The sequence below is a fragment of the Dendrobates tinctorius genome, unplaced genomic scaffold, assembly GCF_039654945.1.
Source record: "Dendrobates tinctorius isolate UK_male_01 unplaced genomic scaffold, ASM3965494v1 ptg000211l, whole genome shotgun sequence".
In the NCBI taxonomy this organism is placed as follows: Eukaryota; Metazoa; Chordata; class Amphibia; order Anura; family Dendrobatidae; genus Dendrobates; species Dendrobates tinctorius.
In genome coordinates, this window is record NW_027361878.1 from 18348923 (window position 1) to 18372175 (window position 23253).

Consider the following 23253-nt stretch of genomic DNA (forward strand, 5'->3'; position numbering starts at 1 on the left):
TGGAGTCGGTAAGCCACAGTTGCGACTCCGACTCCTGGATTTTATCAGGCTCCGGCTCCGACTCCGGCTCCGACTCCGACTCCTTCATAAATGGCCAATTCATAACAACAAATTTACTGTTGTAAAATATTAAACATCGTGCTTATTCAGTTTTTCACCATCATATAAGTAATCAGACCACTTAGAGCAAAAACTACATTTATTAGAATACAATTAGAATATAGCAAATAACTTTTATAAACTTTTATAAACTAAGTAAATATGCAATAAACACTTTTATGCAGTTAATAAGAAGAAATCTATAAATTTGTCCTCAGAAAAAGTATTGCCTCTGTCAGATCCTCCTTCATGGATGCCCTCAAATCTGATCTAATTATTTTGAGAGCAGAGAACAACCTCTCTACACTAACTTGTGTTGGTGGCAAAGCAGTAACCACTCGGGCAACATCTCTGACAATGTCAGGATACAGAGGAATCGCTTGTTGCACTGTTATTTTTGATGAACGGTCAAATTTCTCAATTTCTTTTAGTGCACATGAAAAATTCTGCTGAAATGTACTGGCTGTGTTCCTTGATGGGGATGACTCTTCTTCTAGGCGGGAACGCTTTGCACGGTCCTTGTGATCCAAATATTTTTCGAAATTAAATTCTTCATCAGCTGATGATGAGGGTGAAGATGTGGCAGGACGACCAAATTCTTCTTGTTCCTCCTGACTGTTCTGCAACCCTTTCATCCTTACTGCTATTTCAAACAGAGCTTCTTTTCCTTTACTTAGCTGTTGATCATCTAGAAGAATCCGATGCATTGGGTCTACATAAACAGCTGCCAAAAGAATGTTATTTTGTAATAGTAGCTCCTCTCTCCGTTTCATTGATGTAGCAATGCCACTTGCAATTAACCCTCCTCTTTGGGACAGGCGAAACATCAGGTTCTTCCACTCCTTTAAGAAAATACCTGGAGTTAAGTCCTCTGCTTGTAATTTTTTAGTCACTGTAAATGGGTGCTCTAGCAATTTTTCCAGCTCAGTCACCTGATTCCACTGACTTTCATTTAGCGTCAGTTGAGGGTTAGCCATGTCTACAAGAAAGGTTTTCAGTTCAACCAAGCGCTGAATCATTAAGTAAGTACTGCCCCATCGTGTGGCTTGATCAATAATTGCCCCTTTTCCAGCACGTCTCTTCAAAATTGAGTCAACTTTAGGGGTTCTGGCAACAGTAGCCAATTTTCTCACCTTGCCAATCAGTACAGCAGCATGTCCTTCTTGCAGACTGTCCCTTATAGCCAGCTATAGCGTATGCACAACACAGCGCATGTGATGAATGAAAGAACATATTGACACAGTTTCAACAAGATCATCTAAACTATCATGTTGCTGTTCATCTGAAGCAACTTCAGTTTGCTCCTCAGTTACAATACTGTGTTCCTCTATTTCAAACATTTCTGTGTCCGTGGACCCAGAATGTTCTTCTAGCTGCTGGTCACCATCATTACTCTCATTCATTAGCTTAATAGTACTTATCATATTTGAAGCATTGTCAGTTACGACAGAAAGAACTTGCTCTTTTTTAAGTTCAGTCTTGCAGAACCTTTTCCACCAAGACCTGGAGAAACTCACTGGTGTGATGAGCTTTAGTGTCTTTTACTGCCAATGTCTTGGTAACTATTTCATTTTTGTCACAAACAAATCAGACATTGATGGCAAAATAGTTCACTCTGTGACGTGTGCAGGCATCCATTTTAAGAAACAGAAAGCGTCCCTTGAGAGTTTTTTTAAGTTCTTCCTTTTGTTTAAAAGCTTCTTCGATTACTAATTTTCTAATACTCTCTCTCTCCAGAGAAACACCAAGCTTGCGGGCCATTTCCCCATTCAGACACATAAAAGCTGGTCGTGAAAATAATGAAATAGGCACACTATCCTTTACAACAAGCTCTATGATCTGTTTTTTAAATGTATCTACTGTCATTGTCACAGTAACTTTGTCACTGACAAAATATCTTGCAACTGATGGCTGCAAAGTTCTCTGCTCCTTTGTTTGGCTGGAAGAGCTGGGCACTGGTTCATTGGTTTGGATGCAGTCTTTCTCATCCACTGCTTTCAGTACTTCTGGATGAAAGCGCTGTAAATGTCTCTTTAGATTAGAAGCTCTGGTAGGAGCATTTTTATCTTTGCCTGAATATGCACTCATCTTGGCTTCACAGCATTTGTTTTCGTCTGGATCATTTGTCATACACTGACAGACATAATGTTTTCTATCTTGAGTGATGGTGAAATGTTCAAATACAGCGGATTTAATGTGATGCTTCTTTGACATTCTCAGGTTTTTAATTCTGCATTCACAATCCAAATGACAATTGTTTTTCCTAAAAACAATTGTACAAAATTATTGCCAGGTCGTACAACTGATATAGTGGTCAGTAATACTGTTATTATTCCTCATGTTCTCACAGTTAACTGATGCAAAGTTTGTTGAAAGGATAATACTTCTTACAGTCTTCCTCTTCTGAGTAGCAGGCAGCTGTGAGATGCTTGGAAGATGCACACCTAGTATGATCTAGTCTAGAGGAGGAGCTTTACTACTAAGAATTTGCAACACATTTTCACTTTCAGTTTCATACACTGTAAGTAGGGGGGTTGGGGCAGCATGAGGTTAACCAAGTATAAGATTAGATAAGGGCAGTGGAGAACAGTGACACACAAGAAGTAAGAAATGTCTCTATCTCCAGCAGAACTGCTTATCACTGTTGTTCATAGTTTGATAGAACATATATATTTGAGTAAAGGTACTGTCACACTTAGCGATGTACCAGCGATCCCGACCAGCAATATGACGCGGTCAGGATCGCTGGTAAATCGCTAAGTGGTCGCTAGTGAGCTGCCACTCAGGCAGATCTCACCAGCGACATCGCTGGGGACGGGGGTCGCTACTTACCTGTCACACTAGGCGATCCTGCGTCCTCCCGCCCGGCTCCACTCGTCGCTCGTCCTCACAGCAGGAAGCGCCACAGGAAGCTGACGACGAGAAACAGTCCTGAACGTTCTCGCGCGATCAACGATAACCAGCGGGGGAGCCGGTCGGAGGTAAGTATCAGACACAGAGATATCGCTAGCAATATCGCTATAACGTCACTAGTTATAGCGATATTGCTAGCGATATCTCTTAGTGTGACATGCCCTTAACATTTATAAAATTCATATGAAAGTTCAATTATGAAATATTAATACATTTTTTTTAAAGCTGGAGTCGGAGTCGGTACATTTCTACCGACTCCAACCAAAACTAACTCCGACTCCGACTCCACAGCCCTGCTTACTACCCCTGTCAGATGCTTCTCACTCAGCCAAATCATACATCCTGTTTTGCACTAATGAGGGGGAAACACCTTGCAACAGGTGTCTCTAAATGGATCTTCTGGCTTGGCTCATTATGTTAAGTCAAGTGGCAATGCTTAATACTGACTTTTAGGATTGCTACCTCTAATAGGTATCGCTAGAGTTTAAGTCCTCTCCCTGTGTGAAGGCTGAAGAAGACACAACAAAACCTGCAAAACTATGTAATAGACTAAAACCAAAACTGTGCTGCCAAACTGAAAAAAGAATGGTCCTACCTGGAGCTGTTGGAGGTCGTCCTCTTGTATGTTCTGGGACAAGTTGTAAATCTGTAAAGAAGCCAGATAATGGTGTAATACTATGCTAGCTAAAGACGAATGACTGAATATTCACGAGACGCATCGGGTAGCGCTGAATGTAAAAAAAAAAGATAAGCAGAATGTGTTACAGAAGTTTTCTGGTTCCGTGTAAATTAATCTTCTAGAGGTTTTCCAACAATTTACATTCATATCTACGGCCAGGACAGGCGACACATCTGATCATTGGCGGATCCAATCACTAGAACTTAGGGCCCCGTCACACATAGCGACACACCAGCGATCCCGACAACGATATCAACTTGTCAGGATCGCTGGTGAGTCGCTACATGATCGCTGGTGAGCTGCCACAAACAGACAGCTTCACCAGCGACGATGAGCGCGCGCGTCGCTGTGTACCTTAGATACCAGCGCGCTGGTGCAGGGAGCTGGTAACCAAGGTAAACAGCGGGTTTCTACGTGCCACGTGGCACTTAGAAACCTGCTGTTTACCTTGGTTACCAGCTCCAGCTCGCTGATCATTGCTCTCCCGTCTGTCACACGCAGCGATGCGCGCTGGCCAGCGGGAGACCAACGATCAAAAAAATGTCAAGGGCTTTCCACAACGATCAGCGATACCCGGCAGGGGGGCCGGTCACTGTGTGTGACGGGGGCTTTTGTCCCCATTCATCCTTATCTCACAATCACTGTAGTCATGTATGGGTGCTGCTGCACTACTTAAAAGGCGTTGTCCAACTTTGGGGATATTTTATTTCCTTAAATGCATGTATTTGGGGCTAAAATCAATTTTGCAATAAAGTTCCATTTAAAATGTTGCACCGTTTGGTTTTCATAGGCTCTTTTTTTCACGTTTTAAGTTGCCATAAATTAGCTGAAATGCGCTTCATTAAAAAAAGAAAAAAAAAAAAAGAGAAAAAAGTGTTACAAACTCACTGTCAAATTGGGCTGACTGACAGCTTCTCAGTTAACTCATTCTGCAGCCAACAATGGACAGTGCAACACAGAGATTACTGAATGCAAATGGTGGAAAATGTAATAGAGGTTTTCCCGATACAACTGATTAATGAATACCTGCTACGGCAGCGTCCTAATGGAAGCATTATACAGGGTGGAACACCACAGGGCTGCATATTGTCTAGTGGGTGCTCACAAGACCTCTCAGCTTTCCTGTTTAGATAATTAGAAAAAAATGTATTTTTCAAAAATGCACACATGCAGATTTGAAATTTGCACCATGCTACATGTGAATGGGATTTTGAAAAAAAAAACCCATTTACTTGTATTGCACTGTAAATTGCTCCAGATTTGCGATGTGGACCCTCCCTTGTGTGAACTAGCCCTTAGTCTTTCGGTGCGCAAAGACTTCAAGTCCCAGAATGTTCCTGTCCTCTCTATGCCGCCACCAGCCCGCTCTGCGCAGCCACCAGCCCGCTCTGCGCAGCCACCAGACCGCTCTGCGCAGCCACCAGACCGCACTGCTCAGCCACCAGACCGCACTGCTCAGCCACCAGACCGCTCTGCGCAGCCACCAGACCGCTCTGCGCAGCCACCAGACCGCTCTGCGCAGCCACCAGACCGCGTCATTCTCTGTGAATAGCGCGCTGTTTAGCCCCTTATAGTGACGGGAATTCTGTCTACACAACCCAGGGTCACTTGGTACAGAAATCATGTCGTCATCTTCTATAATATAACGCTGTAAGCGTCACTCTGTCCGAAGCCTTTATAGACTGCTCAAGCGCGACGCGTCTGCGCAGTCTGGCTCCAGACAGAATGAGGCAGCCAGCGGTGAGGAGTGTGTATGGCGCTGGAGATGGCGGTACCATACACACTGCATACCGCCATCTCCAACGCCATACTTACATACTTACCTGACCGGGAGGAGCGTTGCCGCTGCGTTTCTCTTCGGCCGAAGACCGGGGCAGGAGTGCGGCCGGAATCGTGCATGCGCATAGCGCGATCCGGCGCCATTTTACTGAAGACACTTGCAGTGTGTCTTCAGCAATGTGGCACCGGACAGCTCTATGGGCATGCGAGATTCCGGCCACACTCCTGCCCCGGCCTCCAGTAGAACGTGACAGCGCTGGAGCACAGGAAAGAAGGGTGAGTGTAAATGTTTTTTGTTTTTTTTTTTTTATTTGTATGTGTGCAGTATTAATAGGAGGGGACCATACATACCAGGAAAGGGGGAGGTGAGAGGACCATGCATACCAGGACAGGGGAGGTGAGAGGACCATGCACACCAGGATAGGGGCGTGAAGCGGCCATGCACACCAGGATAGGGGGGTGAGGGGGCCATGCATAGCAGGATTGGGGGATGAGGGGTACCATGCATACCAGGATGAGGTGGTGAGAGGACCATGCATACCAGGATAGGGGGGTGAGGGGACCATGCATACCAGGATAGGGAGGGAGAGGGGACCATGCATACCAGGATAGGGGGGGGGGGGGGTGAGAGGACCATGCATACCAGGATTGGTGGATGAGGGGTACCATGCATACCAGGATAGGGATGAGGGAAGTACCATGCATAACCAGGATTGGGGGATGAGGGGTACCATGCATACCAGGATAGGGATGAGGGGTACCATGCATACCAGGAAAGGGATGAGGGAAGTACCATGCATAACCAGGATTGGGGGATGAGGGGTACCATGCATACCAGGATAGGGATGAGGGAGTACCATGCATACCAGGATTGGGGGGTGAGAGGACCATGCATACCAGGATTGGGGGATGAGGGGGTACCATGAATACCAGGATAGGGGGTGAGGGAGAACCATGCATACCAGGATTGGGGGGTGAGGGGGCCATGCATACCAGGATAGGGGGTGAGGGGACCATACATACCAGGATGAAGAATGGGCTGCCATGCATACCAGGATTGGGGGGGGGGGGGGTGAGGGTACCATGCATAGCAGGATAGGGATGAGGGGTGCCATGAATACCAGGATAGGGATGAGGGAGTACCATGCATACCAGGATTGGGGGGTGAGAGGACCATGCATACCAGGATTGAGGGATGAGGGGGTACCATGAATACCAGGATAGGGGGTGAGGGAGAACCATGCATACCAGGATTGGGGGGTGAGGGGGCCATGCATACCAGGATAGGGGGTGAGGGGACCATACATACCAGGATGAAGAATGGGCTGCCATGCATACCAGGATTGGGGGGGGGGGGGTGAGGGTACCATGCATAGCAGGATAGGGATGAGGGGTGCCATGAATACCAGGATAGGAGGGGGCAGCACATAGCAGGATGGGAGACCATATACCAATAAAAATGCTCGCCACCCAGGCGGAGAATGGGTTCATAGCTAGTTAGAATATGTACAACTGAGTGTCCAAAGGGAGGTGACAGCGAACTGTATCATCTAACAGTATGCTCTTGCAGATGGGGACACTACATGACATTTAAGATGTCACCGAATGATCCATTTAAGCATTAGTAAGTTTAGCGCTATCTATAAAAGATCATGTTCAGGATCTCTGATGATAAACCTTGAATAAGGAAATAACCTTGAAAAAAAGGACATAAACCAAGGAGATGTACAAGATAAAAAGTAACAAAAAAAGAACAAAAAAACAGAAATGAAAAACAAATTAAATGCCGAAACGATCTACATACCTGAATAGAGCTCGTCATCGTACTCAGAGCAAAAATGGTAGCACAGTCCTTCACTGTGGACTGACTGTCAAATGCGCCCTGTGTGTCCATCAGGACCACCGCAACCTGTCATGGAGAACAAAAAAAATCCTATAAAAGTTTTCTCTGATGAGAGGTATTTGCGTTATATACGGTACTCATAGGAAATACTATAAATGTCTAATCGTTGTATATGCATCAATAATTCAGGACAATAAAGTGAATATTTCTCACCTCTTTGCCGTCCGGTTTCTGCATGGTGAACACCTCACTCCAGATTTGGATACCAGTGGTGTCGGGTTCAGAGCCCCCTTTCCAAGAAAATCCAGTAAGGGGTTCATCTTCCATCCCCAGCCAGTTCCTGGCATCACCAGCTTTCTGCAGAGCCTATAAATCCAAACAGTATTAAAGTCTGTGGGCACAAAGGGAACGTCCCCCATTTCATATCTATATTTTAATAAGTAGTATTGGGATCTAAGGGGTAACATTTCACCTTGTGGAGAGTGACAAGCCAAGCCTGGCATGTCACAGTGAGGAGACTTATAAGACATGCATGCTCCTCTGGGAAATGTAATATGCAAATTGTCTCTTCGGAGGAGGAGGAAGATGACTAGAATTCTAGCGTCACCTATTGGAAGCAGCGACCCTAAAAGTCAATATTGACTCTTTAATGAAAATTGCCACCTGACTTAGGGTAAAAGCCAAATCAGAATCTTATTTTGCAGACACAATGTTTCGGGGTGTTGCCCCTCATCAGTACAAAGTATGAGATCTGATTTGCCTAGGCGAGAGTCTCCTCACTTCCGACATGGCAGATTTGTCACAGTCTACAAAAAGAAAAGTTACCCCTTAATCCCAAGTCCAGAGCCTCTCACCTAGCCAAATCAGATCTCATACTTTGCAATGATGAGGGGCAGTAGCCTGAAACACGTGACTGCAAATTGAGATTCTGGTTTGGCTTTTATCCTAAATGATACGGCAAAGCTGGTTAAAGAGTCGATATTGACTTTTAGGATAGCTGCATCTAATAGATGGCACTAGAGTTCTAGTCCTCCATCTCTGAAGGGACAATTCGCATGGCAAGTAGTATTGAAATGTGTAAGAAATTAGACACTGACATGATGAAAATTGTACTAAACTGAGAAAAATTGTTTTCTTTGTCCCAATCAAACAATGAGAATATTGACACATTATCTTTTAATGGTATTTTGAATATACCATGAAATATTGTACATTCACATTGCGAATATTAATAGAAATATTCAAATTATTTAGAATCTCGATCAGAAATATATTTATGGGCGCATTTTTAAGCCAGGCCACTAAAGGGCTTGTCCCCTTTCAGAAAAAAAGCCAGGTCCAGCACTGTGTTTTTGGCGCTCCCCCGGTCTGTGTTGCCTGGCCGCAGCGTTGAGGTCAACCAGCTTTGCTTGCTGGTATAAGTGGTCGTCAGATACGGCAAGTGTGCGACTTGTGCGATCATGTGCCGCGGGCTGATCATCCTCTTCTCTCCAAAAAAATACTGGACTTTGAGGGACGTAATCCTTCTTGTAGTCATTTGATGACCGTCCAAACCGGCAAGTGGAGCCGAATACTCAAAGTGTGTGTATTATGCTCTCTGGATGTTTGACAATATGCAGCGCTCACTGAACATTTCCTCAGGCCTGGACAGCTCCTTTAAGTTATTAAAGGAGTGCGTGAACTGCCTGGGGGGTTATTCAGTTTGGAAAGCGACACCTTATTGCAATGTACAAATATATGAATGGACACTGTGTAATGATCTTTCTACACCTGTACTGATGACAAAAGGTCATCCTCTACATCTATAGGAAAAAGGGCAGATAATTATAGATAGCAATTCTTCACTGTACAAGCAGTAAGACCACATGTTCTCTACTGTACGAGATTACTAAATATTTTCAGTGTATAGTGAGACTACATATTCTTTACTCTATAAGCAGTGAGGCTACATATTCTCTACTGTACGAGCAGTGAGACTATAAATTTATGTCTTCAAACAGAGGCTGGACAGACATCTGACTGGGATGATTTAGCGAATCCTGCTTTGAGCAGGGAGTTGGACCAGATGGTCCAGGGGGTCCCTTCCAACTCTACGATTATATGATTCTATGAAATTCTCTACTGTACGAGCAGTGAGACTACATTTTTTTTTACAGTACCAGCAGTGAAACTACAAATTCTTTACTGTACGAGTAGTGAGACTACATATTTACTGTATGAGCAGCGAATCGACGCATTCTTTACTATACAAGCATTGAGACTACATATTTTTTACTGTATGAGTAGTGAGACTACATATTTTTTTACTATGCAAGCAGTAAGACTACATATTTCCTTTATGAGCAGTGAAACTACATATTCTCTACTGTACGAGCAGCGAGATTACATATTCTGTACTGTATGAGCAGTGAAACTACATATTCTTTACTGCGCGAGCAGTGAAACTATTTTTTTACAGTACCAGCAGTGAAACTACAAATTCTTTACTGTACAAGTAGTGAGACTACATATTTACTGTATGAGCAGCGAAACGACACATTCTTTACTATACAAGCATTGAGACTACATATTCTTTACTGTACGAGTAGTGAGACTATATATTTTAATCCTATGCAGTGAGACTACATATATACTGCACAAGCATTGATACTACATATTCTTTACTGTACAAACGTTGAGACTACATATTCTTTATTGTGCAAGCAGTGAGACTAAATATTTTTTACTGTACGAGCAGTGAAACTACATATTCTCTACTGTACGAGCAGCTAGACTATATATTCTTTACTGTACAAGCAGTGAAACTACATATTGTTCAGCGTACATTCTTTACTGAACGAGCAGCGAGACTACATGTTCAGTACTGCGTGAGCAGGAAGAATATATAATCTTTACTGTACAAGCAATGACTACATATTCTTTACTGTACAAGCAGTGAGACGAATTACATTCTTTACTGTACAAGAATCGAGACTACATTCTTCACTGCACGAGTAATGAGATTATGTGTATGTACATAAAATAGGTTGTATACATCACCTGGCTATACACGTATCTCAGCATGAAGTCGAGCAGGAAGGATTTCCCTTTTCGGAATGCACCGGCCACGGAAACAACGACAACATCCAAATCCCGAATATGGTCCTGGAGCAGCACAGAGGCGAGAGCCTCCTCATCCAGCTGGAAGGAGTGATCATCCTTTTGCACTATCACTACCTGGACAGGACCAGGAGTTGACGGGGCCATGTCTGCAGACAAAAACAGATGGAGGGATGACAATCAGAATGAACACAGAAGATAAGTATTTTATTCAAACTTCTCGGTGACATCGTACAGGCAGGCTCCGATTCATGATGCCCATGATTTGGGCAGCATGAATGAGTTGACAGGTTCCCTTTGAAAGGAATATCAGCAGGTTCTTGCAATGTAATCTGACAGCAGCATGATGTAGGGTCAGAGACCCTGATTCCAGCGATGTATCAAGTAATTTACTGGGTGTGGTAGTTGTGATAAAATCTGTTTTCTCTGCTGCAGATCTAGCAGAGCCCTTTATAACCCCGCAGCACTGATCGGCAGCTTTATGTGTATACTGGCAGATGATAATCAGTGGTTGGAGTTGGGTGGACCAGGAGGCACGAGGCATCTAGTCCAGTAGTGATAATCTCCTGCTGATAAAACACTGATTTTATTGAAATAGGATAACACAGCCGAGTAAGTGACATATCGCTGGAATCAGGGTCTCTGCCCCTACATCATGTTGCTCTCAGATTACATAGCAAAAATCTGATGCCGGATTCTCTTTCAATAATAATCATGACAAAACCAAAGTCTCTAAACTGTACGAACAACATGATAAATGAGATCTAGATGCTTATTATACGGCATATTCTGTATACGTGGAGAGCCTGAATACATTAGATGAATACAGTGCTACAGAATATGTTGGCGCTATAGAAATAAAATTATTATTACCGTAATATCTGATCAAATGTAACTTCAAGGAAAAAAAGTAAAGAGAAAACAAGAATTTGTCGGCTAAAGAAAAAAAAAAGTGCCAAACTTATGGGCGTAGGAGCAGCAATACCAAGGAGAGGAAATGTAGAGGCCAACTGATATGACTCACAGGACGCACGGATATATTATGCTTACACATTTTTTAACCATGAATTGGCATGTAAAACGAGTGAGATGACACAGATTTGTGAGGCACGAAGGAGAAAATGTAGGGAAGGAATACGTCATGCACAAAACAGAAAACGACTACTACAGAAACGAAGACTAAAGCTGGCAGGGCAGCTATACTCTACCCATGTGCCAGTGCTGGCCCTCTGACAGATGCCTTTATGAGAAGTGGACTCGCTCGCTGGGCAGCACGGTGGCTCAGTGGTTAGCACTGTATGGTGGCTCAGTGGTTAGCACTGTTGCTTTGCAGCGCTGGGGTCTTGGGATCAAATCCCACCAAGGACAACACCTGCAAGGAGTTTGTATGTTCTCCCTGTGTTTGCGTGGTTTTCCTCCAGGTTCTCCGGTTTCCTCCCCCATTCCAAAGACATACTGATAGGGAATCTAGATTGTGAGCCCCAATGGAGACAGAGATGATGATGTCTGTAAAGCACTGCGGAATAGGATGGCGCTATAGAAGCAAGTAAAATAAGGTCTGTTCCTGATTTTGGTGGCACCTGCAACTATCTGAGATAGGCTTGGATTTGTATTTCGCAAGTGGAAGGATTATAGCAGCTCCCTGTAAAGGCAATTGCTTTCTCTGAGTGCACAGAAAAAGTGTCCAATAAAAATGAAGAGAGGTATCCAAGGCTCCAGTTTAAAGGGAGTCTGTCACTTATTTTTTCAACTATCAGCTGCCAACACCGGCATCAGGGGCTTATCTACAGCATTCTGTAATGCAGTAGATAAGCCCCCCCCCCCCCCCCCCGATGTAACCTGAAAGAGAAGAAAAACGAGTTATATTATACTCACCCGGGGGCGGTCCGGGTCCGGTCTTGGTCCGATGGGTGTCGCTGTCCGGTCCAGCGCCTCCCATCTTCTCGCGGTGACGTCCTCTTCTTTGCTTCCTGTCACGGCTCCGGCACACTGCTCTGACCTGTTGAGGGCAGAGCAGAGTACTGCAGTGCGCAGGCGCCGGGAAAGGTCAGAGAGGTCCGGCGCCTGCGCACTGCAGTGCTCTGCTTTCAACAGGGCAGAGCAGTGCACCTGTGCAGGAGCCGCAACGGGAAGCAAAGAAGAGGGTGTCATCGTTAGAACATCGGACCAAGACCGGACCCAGACTGCCCCTGGGTGAGTATAATATAACGTGTTTTTCTTCTCTTTCAGGTTACATTGGGGGGCTTATCTACAGAATTACAGAATGCTGTAGATAAGCCCCTGATGGCGGTGCCGGCAGCTGATACTCAAAAAAAATAGGCGACAGATTCCCTTTAAAGGGAATCTGCATGAAACTTTATCTGCGCCTTTTAGAAGATAAGATACAGTGGGGAAAATAAGTATTTGATACAATGCAGATTTGGCAAGTTTTCCCACCAACAAAGAATTTAGAGGGCTGTAATTTTTATCGTAGGTACACTTCACCTGTGAGAGACAGAATCTATTTATTAGAAAATGGAAAAAAACACAAGATGACTGTCAGTCTTCCTCAGTCTGGGGCGCCATACAAGATCTCGCCACGTGGGGTAAGGATGATTCTGAGAAAGGTCAGGAATCAGCCCAGGGTTACATGGGAGGCCCTCCACAGTCTCAAACATTATCGTTAGTAACACACTACTCCGTCATGGATTAAAATCCTGCAGGGCACACAAGGTCCCCTAGTCCAGGCCCGCAAGGGTCCATGTCCAGGCCCATTTGAAGTTCGCCAGTGACCATCTGGATGATCCAGAGGAGGCATGGGAGAAGGTCATGTGGTCAGATGAGAACAAAATACAACTTTTTGGTATCAACTCCACTCACTGTGTTTGGAGGAAGAAGAAGGAGTACAACCTCAAAAACACCATCCCAATCGTGAAGCATGGTGAGGGAAACATCATTCTTTGAGGGTGCTTTTCTGCAAAGGGGACAGGACAACTGCACCACATTGAATGGAGGATGGATGGGGTCATGTAACACAAGATTTTGGCCAACAACCTCCTTCCCTCAGTAAGAGCATTGAAGATGGGTCGTGGGTGTGTCTTCCAGCATGACAATGACCAAAAACTCAGAGCCAGGGAAAATAAGGAGTGGCTCTGAAACATGGATTTTTGTGAGTACTCACCGTAAAATCCTTTTCTCCGAGACGCTCATTGGGGGACACACAGACTGTGGGTGTTTGCTACTGCCGTCTGGAGGCCGACACTAGGTATACAAAAAACAAGTTAGCTCCTCCTCCGCCACATACACCCTCGCCCCGATAGCAGGCGGAAACCAGTTTAGTGCAAAAGCAGTAGGAGAACATAAAAGCGAATTAGCCTTACCGCAGAAAATCATATGTCTGAAAAAAGGACCACCCAATAATAAACCAAGAATTACACTAATCAAATAAACAAGAGCCAACTGGCTATCAGGGTGGGTGCTGTGTCCCCCAATGAGCGTCTCGGAGAAAAGGATTTTACGGTGAGTACTCACAAAAATCCATGTTTCTCCTTCGTCTCACTGGGGGACACAGAGACTGTGGGACGTCGTAAAGCAGTCCCTGGGTGGGAGCAACTCACCGATCCAAACCGCATGCCCCCCTATTTAAAGGTGTGCCACTGCTGCCTGGAGAATTTTCCTACCCAGGCTCGCATCTGACGAAGCCTGAGTATGCACATTATAATGTTTCGAAAACGTGTGTACGCTTGACCAGGTTGCCGCCTTGCATACTTGCTCTGCCGAAGCCTGGTGCCGAAGCGCCCACTGCCCGAGTAGAGTGCGCCCCAATACCTGTTGGAATCGGCGTGCCTCTACTACGGGAAGCCTCTTGAATAGTTAGGCGAATCCATCTGGCTATTGTCGACCGTGAGGCTGCGAGCCCCTTCCTGCGCCCTTCGGGAATCACAAACAACGAGTCTGTCTGGCGAAAAGGTGCTGTCTGTGACACATACCTCCTGAGGGCCCTTACTAGGTCCAACGTGTGGAGCACCTTTTCCACTCTGTGTACTGGAGATGGACAAAACGAAGGCAAAACAATGTCCTCATTAATATGGAAAGAGGACACAACCTTCGGCAGAAACGGCGGTGGTGGTCTAAGGACTACCTTATCCTTAAAAAAAAGTCAGAAACGGAGCTCTACAAGATAGGGCTGCCAACTCCGAGACCCGCCTAATGGAAGTTATGGCTACCAAAAATACGACCTTTCTGGAAAGGTATGACAATGAGACTTCTTGCAATGGCTCAAAAGGAGTTTCCTGCAAGACACCCAGAACCAGGTTAACGTCCCAAGCGTCCATGGGCGCCCTAAAGGGGGGCACCAAATGAGAGACCCCCTGAATGAATGTCTTGACCTGCATATTGGTAGCGATCTTTCGCTGGAAAAGGACAGACAAGGCCGATATCTGCCTCCTCAGGGAACTCGGGGCCAAACCTGCATCTAGGCCTGACTGCAAAAAAGCCAGGATGTTGGGAACCGAGAAGGACAAAGGCGCAACCCCGTGCTCTCGACACCAGAGAAAGAAAACCTTCCAAGTGTTATGATAAACCCTCGCCGAGGCTGGCTTCCGGGCGCTAACCATTGTAGCAACCACCTCACACCCAAAACCTGCCTGGGTCAGAATCCAAGATTCAACGGCCATGCCGTCAAACACAGGGCCCCTAAGTTCAGGTGGCAGATCGGCCCCTGAGACAGTAAGTCTGGCCGTTCCGGTAGACGCCACGGCACGTCTGTGAGGAGCTGTACTAGATCCGCGTACCAAGCTCGACGGGGCCAGTCTGGGACCAGTAGAATTGCCGGGACCCTCTCTGTCTTGATCTTTCTGATGACCCTCGGGAGAAGCGGCAGAGGAGGAAACAGGTATGGGAGCCGAAACTGGTTCCATGGAAGGACCAATGCGTCCACTGCGATTGCTCGGGGGTCCTGGGACCGAGCGACAAACATGCCCACTTTGGCGTTCTACCTGGAGGCCATCAGATCCACGTCCGGAGTCCCCCATCGTTGGCAAATCTGCTGGAAGACCTCGGGGTGCAGGGACCATTCCCGGGCCACGTCACCCTGCCGACTTAGGAAATCTGCTGCCCAATTTTCCACGCCTGGTATGTGAACTGCTGAGATTACCGATTGGTGCCTCTCGGCCCAACGGAGTACATGCTCTATCTCGCGCATGGCTGCCCTGCTGCGCGTGCCTCCCTGGTGATTCACGTACGCCACTGCCGTGGCGTTGTCTGACTGAACCCGGACTGGGCGTCCTGCTAGCCAGTGCTGAAAATGCTGCAACGCCAACCGCACCGCTCGAATCTCCAACAAGTTGATTGGGAGACGAGCTTCTTGGGGCGACCACTGCCCCTGGGCCGTGTGATGGCGAAACACCGCTCCCCAACCGAGAAGACTCGCGTCGGTCGTGATCACCAACCATTGGTCTGGGGGAAAGGGTTTCCCCTGAAGAGAGGAGTCGCGCGTCCACCAATGAAGTGCTCGTCGGACTTGAGAGGACAACCTGCACTGATGACCGAGGGAGAACGGACTCCTGTCCCAAGCTGTCAAGAGAGCGTGCTGCAGGGGACGAAGATGAAATTGAGCAAACGGAATCGCTTCTATTGCCGCTACCATCCTCCCTAGAACCCTCATCCCGTATCGAATAGTGTGAGGGCCTGGTTGTTGAAGACTCTGAACTCCCTGCCGGAGCACCCGAGCCTTGTCCTGAGGGAGAATTACCAACCCTCGGGAAGTGTCGAAAATCATCCCTAGGAATAGAATCCTCTGAGCTGGGGTAAGGGATGACTTCTTCCCGTTGATCAACCATCCTAGGCGAGATAGGGTATCCAGCGTGATGCTGACATTTTCCTCGCACGCCCGAAAAGACGGACCCTTTAATAAGAGGTCGTCTAAGTACGGCAAAACCATTATGCCCCGAGAATGAAGAATGGCCATGACGACCGCCATTACCTTCGTGAATATCCTGGGAGCCGTGGCTAACCCGAACGGCAGAGCCACAAATTGGAAATGCCGACCAACTATTGCAAACCGAAGGAACTTTTGATGCGGGGGAAAAATAGGGATGTGCAGGTAGGCATCCTGGACATCAATTGAGGCCAAATATTCTCCCTGCTCCATGGCCGATATCACTGACCGGAGGGATTCCATCCGAAAGTGCCTGACTCTGATGAACCTGTTCAGGAGCTTTAGGTCCAGAACCGGTCTCACTGTTCCGTCCTTCTTGGGGACCGCGAACAGATTGGAATAAAATCCCTGAGTCTTTTTGCCCTCTGGTACCGGTACAATGACCCCGTTGCATTGAAGACTCCTGATGGCCCCTAGCAACGCCTCTGCCCGGGATTCCGAGTTGGGAAGCCGGGAAGGAAAAAAATCGTCTTGGAGGATGTCCGATAAACTCTATTTTGTACCCGGATGAGACTAATTCCGCCACCCATGTGTCGTGTGCCACCTTGACCCAGACGTCACGGAACCTGAGCAGACGTCCGCCTACTCTGCGGTCTTCGGGTACCTGATGCCTCGAGTGATTTTGCTGAGGGCCTCTGGGACCTGGCCCCCCTAGACCTGGGCGGTCGGCCCCGCATCCTACCCAGCGGGTTCGCTTTATACGTGATCTGATGCGCTCTGTCTTGGTTGCAGCGAGCTGGGGCGGCAGAACTGGCCGCTGTTGCCCATCCGGGAGTGCGAAATGCTCTAAAGCGCGCCTGCAGTTGACGAAAAGGCAGTCTAATCTTCTGCTGTGGGAGAAAACTGCTCTTTCCCCCTGTGGCATCCGAAATGAGTTTGTCTAATCCCTCTCCAAATAGTCGGTTACCCTGATACAGCAGGGAAGTTAACGATTTCTTAGAAATTGAATCAGCCCGCCATAGCCTTAGCCACAAGGCTCTCCTAATGGTGATAGCGTTTGCCGCCGCTAGTGCCGCGCAATTAGCCGCATCCAAGGATGCATTAATTAGATAGCAAATCAGATCGTGATGGCGGGTGACTATCTCAGACACCTCTATCGGCAAAATAAGGAAGAGGAACAGCATCCGGTCTGGGTGAAAAATTGTATCAAAGATTTATTCTGCCAGTGCAAAATACAACGTTTCGGCCATATTGTGGCCTTTTTCAAGTATAACATAACAGTATATATGGTGGCCTTTTATAGTGTGGCACAGCCAATCGTCATCTAGGTAACACCCATCACAAAGAATCCATACATAAAATACATATAAATATATCCATCAGTTACATGTATATTCAATAACACAGCTTATCTAATCGTTAACAATGATGATCATAATCATATTGAAAATATTACAAAAACATTTCATATATAAACATCCATCCCCAAATCGGCCCACCAATGGTCATAATGCATCAAAGGTATCCATAGAAATAGCGGTTTATATATGGATATGTATTACTGCAAATGATTGGTGCGCTATTTCTATGGATACCTTTGAAGCATTATGACCATTGGTGGGCCGATTTGGGGATGGATGTTTATATATGAAATGTTTATGTAATATTTTCAATATGATTATGATCATCATTGTTAACGATTAGATAAGCTGTGTTATTGAATATACATGTAACTGATGGATATATTTATATGTATTTTATGTATGGATTCTTTGTGATGGGTGTTACCTAGATGACGATTGGCTGTGCCACACTATAAAAGGCCACCATATGTACTGTTATGTTATACTTGAAAAAGGCCACAATATGGCCGAAACGTTGTATTTTGCACTGGCAGAATAAATCTTTGATACAATTTTTCACCCAGACCGGATGCTGTTCCTCTTCCTTATTTTAGACTATTGTTCATTTGGGTCCATGAACCTTTGAACTGGCATCCATTCCTCCGTTGTGCTGTCGGCTGCTTTTTGCTGACCTCTATCGGCAAGTCTCTATCCTGTAGGACTCTATTCAAAGACTCTGACCATGACATCATGGCTTTGGCCACCCATGTTGCCGCAAATGAAGGCAAAAGCACTGACCCCAATGCCTCATACACCGAGCGTGCTAAACCTTCTATGAGCCGATCCGTGGGGTCTTTAATGGAAGAACCACTAGGCACTGACAACACTGATCTTGAGGCCAGGCGTGACACTGGGGGATCCACAATCGGAGATTCCGCCCATCTCTTACAGAGCTCTGGTGCAAACGGGTATCTCGTCTCTAGCGTTCTTTGTCCCGAAAAACGCTTGTCTGGACGTTCCCTGTGCCGCTGCACCATGTCCTCGAACTCTGGATGAGTGCTAAACACTCTATGTGGTCGCCTGGCCTTTTTAAAAGATATTTTATGCCCTGCGGTTAGGGAGACATCCTCCTCAATACCCAGAGTCTGATTGACAGCTTCAATGAGACTGTCTACCGTTTCCCGACACCCCGGTGTATCCAGGTCCAAGGATTCCTGCATGTCCTCATCCGAATTCTGCTCGCTCCCAGAAAATGGTGACGGTGAGCGAGACGCCGCACTCACGGATGCCGAAGCACCGGAGGGGCCCAGAGACGCCATATGGGTTCTCTCCCTGTACGTCTGCTTAGAGAGTGCGGCCCCTGCAAGCCGGCGGCCCTTGTGAGGTGGATGAACCCTCCCAAACAGGCGAGCCGTCATCTCTACCCCTATCTGGGGCCTGAAGGGTCTCAATCGCCTTCGTAAGCGAAGCCATAGACCGAGAAAGTGATAACGCCCATTCCGGGGGATCCGGACCTCTGGGCTCCGTTGGAGGGGAGGGCTCCTGGGCGCGTCCGGAACTACAGGCTTCACATAACTTAATAGACTGCGCTCGCGGGAACACAACCCCACAGGAAACGCACGTGGTATAAAAGGACGTGTGATTTTTCCCTTTCCCAGACATACTGCTGAAAAAGGCCAATTTTCTCTCTCTTCCTTTTTTTTTTTTTTCTAAGGCTTAAGGGAAAATGAGGAGAAGGAGAGTAACCTGCCCTAGTGTGGCTCCGGGATGGGGTCACACTTACCCGGCTCCTCGTGTCTCCCCGCGCTCCTGATTCTGGCTGTTACTTTCTCTCTGGGTAGGCTGCGAATGCTGGCCTACCCTGTTCTGAAGCCGGGGCCTCAATTTTATCCAGCGCCCGCCCCGGACCTGGGGGCGGCGCCGGATATTACGTCACGTCGGGGGGGCAGGCCTTCACCCCGCGGCCTAGGCCAAAGCCGCGGGCTAAATTTGGACACTGCCCGCCCGTGCATGGGCGCCATCCTGGCGATCCCGCCGGTACCCCCTTGAAGCGCTCTCTCTTCCACCGCTGGCATCTCCCCTGGCGCGGGATCTCCACGCATACCGGGCTACAGGTATGGGAGGAAGGAGGGAAGAGGAGGAGAAGGGAGGACGGAGGGAAATGGCTGCTGATCACAGCCCTATGCAAACTCTGCGGCTCCAGCACCTGAGTTGCTGGGGCATACGGACTGCGCTGACCTGCTCTTTCCCTAAGCAGGCGCTAGCCTGGAGCCTCTCGCTGCCCAGGGCTCTCCCCGCACATCCATACCTGCCCTGAGGTCATGAGGTATCTATCTTCGGACGGTGCAGGCACCCTAGCTCCGTCCGCCTTGTCTGGGCGAGGAGAGGGACCGTCCGCCGCCATGCAGCACCGCCGTCATGCGTTGGTGGAGCAGTGGGGGCCGCACAGACTAGTCTTGTGCCTCTGTGCAAGCCCATGGTTTTGATACCTTGGGGTGGACAGGGCTAAGTCTGGCATAATGTCCCACGTCGCGGGAGAGGAAACGTGGAGGGACACTCGCACGTGGTCGCCCGTTGCTGGTTTGGGGAAATCGGATCCTTTCAATAGGATGCGTTGCCCCTGGCTTATCTTCACAAAATAAAAAATAAAAATAGATGTCTGGGGAAAAGTCCCAGAGATGTCCCTCGGTGCGGGAAAGGATACGCGGAGGCGATACTCGCGCGTGCTCGTCCGTTGATGGTTTGGGGAGATCGGACCCTTTCAATAGGGTCCGTCGCCCCTGTCTCCTCTTCATAGCGAGAAAAAAAAAAAAATAGTCTGGAGAGATCCAGACTGCGTGTGCCTCCATCAGACACTAAGCAAAAACTGATTTCCGCCCGCTATTGGGGCGAGGGTGTATGCGGCGGAGGAGGAGCTAACTTGTTTTTTGTATACTTAGTGTCGGCCTCCAGACGGCAGTAGCATACACCCACAGTCTCTGTGTCCCCCAATGAGACGAAGGAGAAAGAAGCATTTCAACATCCTGGAGTGGTCTAGCCAATCTCCATACCTGAACCCGATAGAAAATCTTTGGAAGGAACTAAAACTCAATGTTGCCCTGCGGCAGCCCCAAAACCTGAAAGATTTAGAGAAGATTTAAATGGAGGAGGGGGCCTAAATCCCTGCTGCAGTGTGTGCAAACCTGGTCAAGAACTACAGGAAACGTCTGACCTCTGTAATTGCAAACAAAGGTTTATGTACCAAATATTAAGTTCTGTTTTTCTATTGTATCAAATACTTATTTCATGCAATAAAGTGCAAATTAATTATGTAAAAATCATACAATGTGATTTTTGGGATTATTTTTTTAAGATTCTGTCTCTCACAGTTACGATAAAAATTACAGACCTCTCCATTCTTTGTAGGTGGGAAAACGTGCCAAATTACTAGTGTATCAAATACTTATTTTCCCAACTGTATTTGATTTATTTAATGACCCCAAAATACCAGTCCAGGAGCAGAGAAATTGCTTTTTGAAGTTTCGTATATATGTGTCTGGAAACGCATCGGGACATGACGATGCACTTACAGCTTCTCAGCCTCACGCTATATTTCTTACCTAGCAGCACCCTCAACTGACTGATTGACAGGCCGGTGGCCGGGTACCAGAGTAAATGACCTGTCAGTCAGTCAGTCAGGTGAGATTGCTGCTAGGTAAAAAATATCGAGTGTGAAGCTAAGTGCATCATCACGTACTAATGCACTTCCAGACTGATGTATGACAGAAATTCAAAACCCAAATTTTTCACTGCTGGAGAATGGCATTGGGGTCAGAAAGGGATCAACTGGCTTATCATTTAAAGGGCTACACAGTCATATTAATGGCTTGGGGAGAGTAAGAGTTTCTGACAGTGTTTCTTTAAAAAAAAAAATAGCTTTTGTTAATCAACAGAAAGGCATAAAATCCATGTAAAACCACCGTCAACATGATTTTGAACAAAACCAAGAATGTTTTGTGCATCATAAATGTGTTAGTGGTTATGGCGCTACAGGAGTTAATGGATTTTAAGGTCGATGACTGAATAAAGATGGTTTTAATCTGGATAGCTGGATCCCTTTCTCCCTTTGGATGCTCTGATTTTAACATGCCAAATCCTGTTTTTTTTTTCTCTTTCACATGAGACAAGACACCACCGGAGTTGTCTGGTAGAGGTTTATTCTCCAGTCTCTGCTTAGCCCAACTGAGTGAGTTGGGATCAGTAGTGGCCGGCCGACAGCTGGCTATGGTCGGCCTAAGGTTTCCCTCCATCTTAATTTTAGGACATGAAAAAAGGGAAAATTACGCTCAGAATGGGCGAGGTCAGATTCGTGTTTTGATTTTTTTTTTCTGCCTGAGGAATGTTGGCAGGTATAAGAAATCACAGACAGAGGACTACTGTAACCCTATGCGAAACCTTCAGCCGCACCCTCATAAATACCAGAATGGATGGGTGAGGGATCAACAATACTAATGGAGTCGGATGTCAATGTGACATCAGTTTGGATAAGAAAACTAAAAATTAATTTTGACAAAACTCAATGTTAAGAGCATGTAATGCTGAAGAAATCTTATGTTCCGCAGACGTTGCGGTAATGTGAACGGATGAAACAAGGGACACCACCCTGGTTTTATTTATTTATTTAAAGGGATCTCGTCGACGTGATAAGGATGTTGCATTTACTTTCATAACCTGTGTCAGAATGGCTGTATAATCCTTCATGAACTTTTAACAATCTGTCAGTTTCAATATTTGCCCAGCTAGCCCAATCCCCAGCTCCTCAGTGTCCCTCCACCCTGCTGAGATCTCACACTGCTCAGTACAAGATGCAGCTGTCAGTCAGGCTGGCTAGTTGGATTTATGAGCCGTTTCATTTTATAAATAGACTCATGAAATGTCCGGATTACACGGGCCATTCTGACATGGATATTCAAAGTAAATACACCAGTCTTGTGATCGGTTTTATTATATAATGGAGTTTGTACTGTGAAATCTATTGACAAACCCGCTTTGAACCTTGGAATGGGATTTAGTGTGTGATCCAAGTGACCAGACTTGCTGGAACAAAAGGAGCGAGATTGACCTGAATGCAAAGGATCATTTACATGGGCTAATTTCTGCAAATAACTAATAGCCAAATCAACTTCACACAAGGTGATCGGTGCTTGTTGAATGGCCACCACATGTGCGCTGGACAATAGGTAATGCAATAGATCCATCCCCCATACAGCATGTGCGTTGTTGGCAGCACATCACCTGTTTACACAGGGCAACGTGCTGCTGACAGTGATAAATAATGGCCGGTATTAATGATCCGAGCCGCCGATGGACAAGCATTTGGCTCATTCATTGGATGATCACTGATATGCTAACATTTACGCTGGATAATAATCAATGCGGTAGCTCGAAAACGATTATTGACTGGAGTAAACCGAGTTAGACCCAAGTAAGACGAGCCTGCAACAGACAATACTCCCTTTCACCATGGCAGTACTTGTCAAGTGAGTACATACTTGGGCCTCGGCAGCGACATGTGCGGGTCATGCCCTTACTCATCGACAATAACTGAAATTCTTTTCCGTCGAAAAAAAAATAAATAAGAATGTTTTCTGCAACAACTCAC

The 23253-nt window shown here is 46.5% G+C and overlaps 1 protein-coding gene across 3 annotated transcripts in view; it reads right to left on the reverse strand.

The window, feature by feature from the left end:
* The window catches only part of ATL3 (atlastin GTPase 3), an 81315-nt gene that overhangs the window by 27882 nt on the left and 30180 nt on the right, over nucleotides 1–23253 (reverse strand). For 2 of the 3 annotated variants that reach the window (XM_073554546.1, XM_073554548.1), the window contains exons 2-5: nucleotides 10353–10561; nucleotides 7527–7679; nucleotides 7275–7379; nucleotides 3608–3658 (exon numbers count right to left, since the gene is read on the reverse strand). In XM_073554546.1, coding sequence (XP_073410647.1) covers nucleotides 3608–3658; nucleotides 7275–7379; nucleotides 7527–7679; nucleotides 10353–10559 — 516 coding nt within the window. In that variant the 5' untranslated portion in view covers nucleotides 10560–10561. Of the gene's footprint in view, nucleotides 1–3607; nucleotides 3659–7274; nucleotides 7380–7526; nucleotides 7680–10352; nucleotides 10562–13572; nucleotides 13653–23253 lie in introns of all 3 variants that reach the window. The other variant, XM_073554547.1, reaches the window with a different exon arrangement.